We start from the raw sequence: 8,333 nt of genomic DNA, 5'->3' as shown, positions 1-8,333 counted from the left end.
ATTATGACTTGTCTTGAGTTTATGGGCCACATGACTTTGTAGGAAGAAACAGTATTGTCTCAGCTGGTGCTGTCTGTGAAAACTTCATGTTGAAAGCTCATTGGTACAACTCTGGACCTGCTACTTGTTAGTGTCATGGTTCCACTCCTCGTCCATTCTTCTACAGTGAGATAATTCGTTTTCATCTAAAACTTCTTTGTTCTCGACATTTTTATTTAGTGATCGTAATTACACTTAGAGGCTTCCAATTCATCTCTTTGAATCACGAGTTCCACGACGAATTAAAAACTATATAACAGGCAATAAAACTATTAATAGTAAATAATAACTTACTTTTACTAAAAATATTTATATATACATATATATATATATATATATATATATATATATATATATATATATATATATATATTATATATATATATATATATATATATATATATTAATATACATAAGCTGGATGAGCCATATAGATGAAACATTTTTTTATGTTTTAATTATATAAACAAGTGCATACACAAATAATAATATATAATTTAGGGATAGAACAGTAAACTAAGAGATAAACATAAATTAGTTCTGAAGTGCCCAAATACGTTTAGTGTTTTTGTAAGTACATTTACATTAATAAAAATTTCGCCTTATTATAAATAAATGCCCATATTATTGCCCGAAATGATATGCATCCTATGAGCCTTCATATTATTGTATGTTTTGTACAATAATTTAAAAAAAACTAATAATAAATATTAGTGCGTTTTGTTCACTCGTTCTTGTACTCGTTGGTTACGCGAGTACTGAAAAAATGTTGTACACAGAGTTTTTTTTTAATGCGTATTATGTTTATTATACGTAATATTTGTCTTGTGTACTGATTTAGTCTACCTCCTCTACGGTGGGTCCAGAGCCAGAGGAAGTTCCACCTGTACCACCGCTGCCTCCCTGACCGTGTATCTTGCTGGCCAGGGGCCGCCACACTCGCTCCAGCTCCTTCATTTGGTGCTCATATTCATCCTTTTCTGCCAGTTGGTTAGCGTCCAGCCAGTTCAGAGTTTCTTGAGCTTTTTCCTCAATGGATCGCTTCTCTTCGGCTGACAGTTTATCACCAACCGAAGGTTCAGAAACGGCAGACTTGACACTGAAGCACAGAGCTTCCAGCCGGTTCTTGGCTTCCACTCTTTCACGTTGTTTACTGTCGTCATCTCGGTACTTTTCGGCCTCATTAACCATTCTTTCTATTTCCTCTTTACTGAGGCGACCCTTATCGTTGGTGATGGTGATCTTGTTTTCCTTGCCAGTCGACTTGTCAGTCGCAGATACGTTGAGAATGCCGTTGGCATCGATGTCGAAGGTCACTTCGATCTGTGGCACTCCACGAGGTGCTGGAGGGATACCACTCAACTCAAACTTTCCCAAAAGGTTGTTGTCCTTGGTCATGGCACGCTCTCCTTCGTATACCTGAATAAGCACACCTGGCTGGTTGTCAGAGTATGTGGTGAAGACTTGCTGCTGCTTGGTGGGTATTGTTGTGTTACGCTTGATGAGAGCAGTCATCACACCTCCTGCGGTCTCTATACCCAGTGACAGAGGGGCCACGTCCAGCAGCAGAACATCCTTCACGCCTTCAGACTGGTCACCATGCAAGATTGCAGCCTGCACGGCAGCACCGTAAGCCACCGCCTCGTCTGGGTTGATCGATTTGTTGAGTTCTTTCCCATTGAAGAAGTCTTGCAAGAGTTTCTGGATCTTGGGGATGCGGGTAGAGCCTCCCACCAAGACCAGTTCATGGATGCCGCCTTTATCTATCTTGGCATCTCTCAGCGCCTTCTCTACAGGCTCCAGCGTCCCTCGGAAAAGATCAGAACAAAGCTCCTCAAATCGGGCGCGTGTGATAGAAGTGTAGAAATCGATACCCTCATATAATGAGTCGATCTCCACACTGGCCTGAGTGGAAGATGACAAAGTTCGCTTGGCTCTCTCACAGGCAGTTCGCAGTCGACGAACCGCTCTTTTATTAGCACTCAAATCTTTCTTGTATTTTCTCTGGAACTCCTGTTTGAAATGGTTCACCATTCTATTGTCGAAATCTTCGCCTCCCAAGTGGGTGTCTCCGGCAGTAGATTTCACTTCAAAGACACCTTCATCAATGCTAAGAATAGACACATCGAAGGTACCGCCTCCGAGGTCGAAGATCAAAATATTACGTTCCCCTCTACCACCCACTTTTTTGTCGAGTCCGTAAGCAATGGCAGCAGCAGTTGGCTCATTGATGATTCTGAGAACATTAATGCCGGCGATAGCTCCTGCATCTTTGGTAGCTTGACGCTGGGAGTCATTGAAATAGGCAGGAACTGTAATGACAGCATCTTTCACACTTTTACCAAGGAAGGCCTCGGCAGTTTCTTTCATTTTAGTTAACACCATAGAGGAGATTTCCTCAGGGTTGAAAGTCTTATTCTCGCCCTTGTACTCCACCTTCACTTTAGGTTTTCCGGCTTCGTTGACCACGGTGAAGGGCCAATGCTTCATATCGCTCTGCACTGCTGGGTCCTCAAACTTGCGACCGATGAGACGTTTGGCGTCGAACACAGTGTTGTTGGGGTTCATGGCCACCTGCAAAATTATCAGTATTATTAGTTTCATTATGTATTTGATATTATTTATTTATTATGTAATAAAGTTGCAAAAACAACGGATATATTCTCAGCAAGAGGTAGAGAAGGTGTGGCAATTAACCTGGTTCTTGGCAGCGTCACCGATGAGTCTCTCTGTATCTGTGAAGGCGACATAGGAAGGTGTCGTCCTGTTACCCTGGTCGTTGGCGATGATCTCCACTTTGCCGTGTTGGAACACTCCCACACACGAGTAGGTAGTGCCTAGGTCAATGCCAATAGCCGGAGCTGCCATCCTGCTGAATAAGTGGTGTTAGTGGCAAGCATACAATCACATTCCATAATGTATTTTAGAATTACGAAGTTGCTAGAGTTCTATTTATATATTAGTCGGTGATTTTCTTAAAGCCTGCAATTTACTCTATGTAATTCGGTAGTATATTGTGCATGTGAGCAGTCGAACTCGGAATATTTTTAAAGCAATGAAAAACTGGTAGTTAGAAGCAACCTTTCGTAATACTTTTTACCTCCAAAGAGGTGTGTTGATGCTTATGAGAGATTATTGACCCAAATAATTAGAGCTACCCCATCCCCCCCCCCTCTTTGTATTTGAATGAAACCTCATTACCCCCAATGTGTTAATTCCTTCCCAGTGACTACAAAAGCAGTATGTACGAACCTCTCGGTTAATTTCTCTGGCTTTGAACGTTGCATTAAAGATTTTAATAGCTACTAAATATTAATTTTTGAGGCTTCTCAGACACTATTTCTTTCATATTTGCACAGTATATCTTCGAACCTCTGCTAGAAGCCAACAGGGGGGAGCGGATGGCATTATCAATTGAGACAGCTATAATGTATCTCTAACAATCTTGCTTGTGTTACGGGGCGAGGCGAAGGGGTAGGAATGTTTTATATAAAGGAAAACGTAAATTAAGTGGCAGCAGGGAGTGACATCAACAAACAACTTTATTCACAAGTGAATGAAGAACAAAAAATGCACTATACCGCGACTGGTACAATACACAAATAACCGGCTCATAGAATGACACTTATGACGACGTTTCGGTCCGACTAGGAACATTAACTAGTTATACAAGCTATTTATATGCCAGTGGGGGCAGGTTGTGGCGTCTGGCTGCGAGTTTCTGCCTATTAGCAAACGGTAGACCGAGCCCCTAACCACTCCTTGTGCTGAGTGACTCAGATGTTTACCGCTTCATATAAATAAATTAATAATTGTAGTGTCCTTTAGTGACCTCCATGAGCTATCCTTTTATATCTAGCACCCTAATTAGGCACAGCTGCCACCACGAGAGTGCCACCATGAATAAAGTAGGATTTTTTAAAATTATTATTATCTCAAATCATGTAATACATACATGTACTTCTATATGAATTTCGTAAGTTACTTCTACATGGTGTGAGGTTATCTTGCATATTGATGTTACCCTCAAGGTGGTGATTTTATCCTCATTATGTTGATGTTACCACCAGGATGTTGATGTTATCCCCAGGATGTTGATGTTACCCCCAGGATGTGAACCACAACCTAGGTACCTATTTGTCCTGCTAGGTGGGCCGGGGTTGCAGATGTAAGCAGACTAATACTCAGGTACCTATTTTTACTTATAGGTGAACTGAGGCAACAGGTTTAAGGAGATTTACCCATTTACACATTGTCCTATAAAAACAAAACAGATCACAAACAAACGGCTTGGTTGCCCATGGCTAACCAGCACCATTCTGAAATCCATTGACAAGAAACACCAATATGAAAAGCAATATAGACAAGGCTTAATACACAAAGATATTCTTAAACACTATTCATCAGCTCTCACCAAAGTAATAAAGAAAGCCAAACAACTATACTACTCCAGTAGATTCACAGACACTAGAGGAGATATAAAAAAGACCTGGAAAACACTCTCTCAGATTCTAGGGACCCACAAACTGAGAAAAACCAAGAATATTGTCCTAACTAAACCTAATGAAACACCACTACATCCCACTGACACAGCTAACAAGATAAACGACTTCTTCTCAACCATAGGATCTAATCTCGCCAGTAAAATCCCACATACCAATGCCCATGCCGGGGACTACCTAGATGGGAATTTCCCTAATTCCTTCTATCTTGCACCAACTGAGCCCACGGAAGTCACCGAGATTATAAAGTCACTTAAAAATAACTCGGGGAATCTGTCTCATGTCCCACCATTACTGTACAAGCGAGCGGCCCATGTCCTTTCGCATGCTATTTCATTACTCTTTAACAAGTCACTAGAGACTAGCACCTTCCCGAAACTACTCAAGATGGCAAGGGTTACACCAATACATAAAGGTGGTGATCCTACAGACTTAAACAACTAAAGGCCAATATCTAACTTACCATTGCTATCCAAAATCTTTGAGAAACTCGTGCACAGGAGACTGTATTCATTTATAACGGCTCAAAACATACTCAACCCCTGCCAATTTGGATTCAGGAAAAATAAAAGTACTAATGATGCAATCATAAAAATGCTAGATCTGCTTTACACAGCATTGGAAAATAAGGAATATCCACTAGGAATTTTTATTGACCTAAGAAAAGCTTTTGACACAGTAGACCACGACATCCTACTCCACAAACTTGATCATTACGGTATAAGAGGCCATGCGCTTGCTTATTTCAAATCTTACATTACTAATAGGTATCAGTATGTCACCATTAAAGACACAGCATCAGCAACACGGCCACTTGATACTGGAGTTCTGCAGGGAAGTGTCCTTGGTCCCCTGCTCTTCCTCATATACATCAATGACCTTCCAAACGTATCCCAACACCTGAAACCCATTCTCTTTGCTGACGACACGACTTATGTCATCTCTCACCCTAATCTTGCCACCCTCAACACCACTGTGAATGAGGAGCTGATCAAAATATCGACTTGGATGACAGCCAATAAACTTACGCTTAACACTGACAAAACCTGCTATATTATGTTTGGTAGCAGTGCAGGAGATGCACAAATTAACATTAAGATTGACAACACTCGAATTACCAGAAATAATGGGGGCAAATTCCTAGGCTTATACCTTGACAACAACCTGAATTTCAGCACCCATATCCAGCATATAACCAAAAAAGTATCCAAAACGGTTGGGATCCTCTCCAAGATACGATACTACGTGCCGCAAAATGCCCTTCTCACACTATACCACTCACTTATTTATCCATACCTCACCTATGCTATTTGTGCTTGGGGATCAACTGCAGCAACACACCTAAAGCCAATAATAACCCAACAAAAAGCTGCAGTAAGAATAATCACTAAATCCCATCCCTGGCAACACACCCCCCCCACTCTTCATAGACCTAAACTTACTCCCTGTTCAGTACATCCACACTTACTACTGTGCAATCTACATCTACAGGGCCTTAAACTCTAATATCAACCTTGACCTAAAACGCTTTCTTGATAGTTGTGACAGAACCCACAGGCATAACACCAGACACAAACATCTCTACGACATTCCCCGTGTCCGACTAAACCTTTACAAAAATTCAATGTATGCCAAAGGCCCTAAAATCTGGAATACCCTACCTGAGAACTCTAGAACTGCAGACACATTCATCACCTTCAAAACTACCATTAGAAAACATCTTATCTCCCTGATACACCCTGTCTACTAACTACACGAATACCACCTGGTGGTTCACACTTACACTCACTGACTCATTTGACCATAAACAGAAATATTAATCTCAATCTTAAAATAATGAATCCTGTGATACTCCAATACTGAAACTATGGACTGTGCCAAAACAAAAGGATTTACATTGCTAAACTCACAAACTAGTATTTAGTCACTTAGCCATAATACCAACTTACCTCATAATTTGTAATATTTTACAATTAAGAATAAAACTAAGTCTGCCCGAAATGCCTAGCCATGCTAAGCGTTCTAGTGGTACACTCTGTAATCACTATTTTACTACATGTAAACCACACAATAACCAAATTTCTGTAAACTGCATTGTAATCCTTATAGAGAATAAACTTTGAATTTGAATTTGAATAGTTCTCGCTCGGCTCACCAGTGAGCCAAGGGTCACCCCTGACCCCTGTGACAGATGAGGGAACTACCTGGATAACACCATCACCGCCACCACCATCATCGCCACCGCTATTACCACAAGCATTACCACCACCCTACCTGGAGGGTATTCCGGGGATCGACGCCCCCGCGGCCCGGTCCATGGCCAGGCCTCCTGGTGGATCAGGGCCTGATCAAGGAGGCTGTTACTGCTGGCCACACGTAGTCCAGCGTACGAACCACAGCCCGGCTGATCCGGCACTGACTTTAGGTATCTGTCCAGCTCCCTCTTGAAGACAACCAGGTGTCTATTAGTAATTCCCCTTATGGCTGGTGGGGGGCTGTTGAGCAGTCTTGGGCCCCGGACACTTGTTGTGTTTTCTCTAATGGCGCTCCTACTTTTCACTGGGGGTATGTTACATCGCCTGCCAAGTCTTTTGCTTTCGTAGGGAGTGATTTCTGTGTGCAGATTAGGGACCAGTGCCTCCAGGATCTTCCAGGTGTAAATTATGATACATCTCTCTCGCCTGCGCTCCAGTGCGCACAAGTACCCTGATTACTAGTTATTAACAACTGATAGCAGGTAACCCCACCATGGTTATTATGTGGGCACCTAGGGACTGGGAGGTATTCCGATTTGATCCGAGGAGAGGAACGGAAGCTCCAGTTCCTGAAATCAAGAACCCTTCAACATTATGGCATTGCCTCTCTCCCTAAAGAGAAAGAACGTTTGACGCGACACAAGAGATCAACACACGAGTCTCTGCTCAAAATAATCTCTAAATTGATCCAAGGAATTGGAGTTACCCTCAACTTCCTCGGATCAAACGTGATTGCCTCCCATTACCAAGGAACTTAATGACTCTCTAATAAGTCAGTTTACCAGAGACAATATTAAAGTGACCTGATATTATTATTATTATTAATACACGAGGGACCTTTAATACCTGTTCACCACCGGTCGAGAATACATTAATCCCTAAAACAGATTAAACACGTAGTATATATGCATTCATACACCACTCGTATGTATATACAGTGAGAGTTATACGCCTTTGGGTATATATGAGATATATACATGTCTCGATGTATATAACCACATATCTCGATGAGGTGATAAAAAAAATTTATTATTTTGATTTCCTGGCTTATTTCAGTAGACCCTTAAAATTAATAACATGACCGACTGGTAACTTGTAATACACTAAACATTCTGATATTAAGTTCTGTATTGTATTTCACGAAGAACTGAACCCCTGAGTGGTTATTTAGCGAGTTACTTGCTTCTAGCAAACAAATTCGCTTAATTAGTGTATAGTGCACTTACTTTCGGTATTCAGTGGTGTACTGCAGTAATGAGTATCCTGCACCTCACTCCTCCTGACTGCTTCTGGCTGCCTCTTACACCTATATATGTGTGCTCTTTTTTACTGAATTTGCTAGAACATGCGCCAAGAGCTGCCAGCTCTAGATGACGTCACGGCAGTCTGGTGATTGGTCGAGCTGTTCATTGGGGGGGAGCACACTATGACGTCACGGCAGTCTGGTGATTGGTTAATAATAATAATAATAATATCTTTATTTACTACAAGTACATGTACAAGGTATACAAGCCTAACTGACATCAGTGACATACTA

At 41.5% G+C, this 8,333-nt stretch overlaps 1 protein-coding gene across 2 annotated transcripts; it reads right to left on the bottom strand.

Annotated features, from left to right (window-relative positions):
* Window positions 1-479: 479 nt before the first annotated feature.
* Window positions 480-8,106, bottom strand: LOC128696170 (heat shock 70 kDa protein cognate 4). 2 transcript variants are annotated; one of them, XM_053787313.2, is made up of 3 exons: window positions 8,023-8,106; window positions 2,737-2,908; window positions 480-2,613 (listed from the first exon to the last, which is right to left on the bottom strand). In XM_053787313.2, exons 2-3 carry the CDS (start codon window positions 2,905-2,907, stop codon window positions 877-879), a joined length of 1,908 nt encoding a protein of 635 aa, XP_053643288.1. In that variant the 5' UTR covers window position 2,908; window positions 8,023-8,106; the 3' UTR covers window positions 480-876. The 2 variants fall into 2 exon arrangements, with proteins under 2 accessions (XP_053643288.1, XP_053643289.1); XM_053787314.2 differs by having other exon boundaries at window positions 2,737-2,911; window positions 8,023-8,088.
* Window positions 8,107-8,333: the final 227 nt, after the last annotated feature.

The sequence above is a fragment of the Cherax quadricarinatus genome, chromosome 48 (assembly GCF_038502225.1).
Source record: "Cherax quadricarinatus isolate ZL_2023a chromosome 48, ASM3850222v1, whole genome shotgun sequence".
Classification (NCBI taxonomy): Eukaryota; Metazoa; Arthropoda; class Malacostraca; order Decapoda; family Parastacidae; genus Cherax; species Cherax quadricarinatus.
Note: the sequence above shows the minus strand (reverse complement) of the source record. Positions and strands in the feature narration are given on the sequence as shown.

Coding starts and splice junctions, on each gene's coding strand:
- LOC128696170 (XM_053787313.2), bottom strand. CDS start 2,907: ATGGCAGCTCCGGCTATTGGCATTGACCTAGGCACTACCTACTCGTGT. Junction 2,614..2,736: donor GTGACGCTGCCAAGAACCAG/GTTAATTGCCAC, acceptor ATAATTTTGCAG/GTGGCCATGAACCCCAACAA.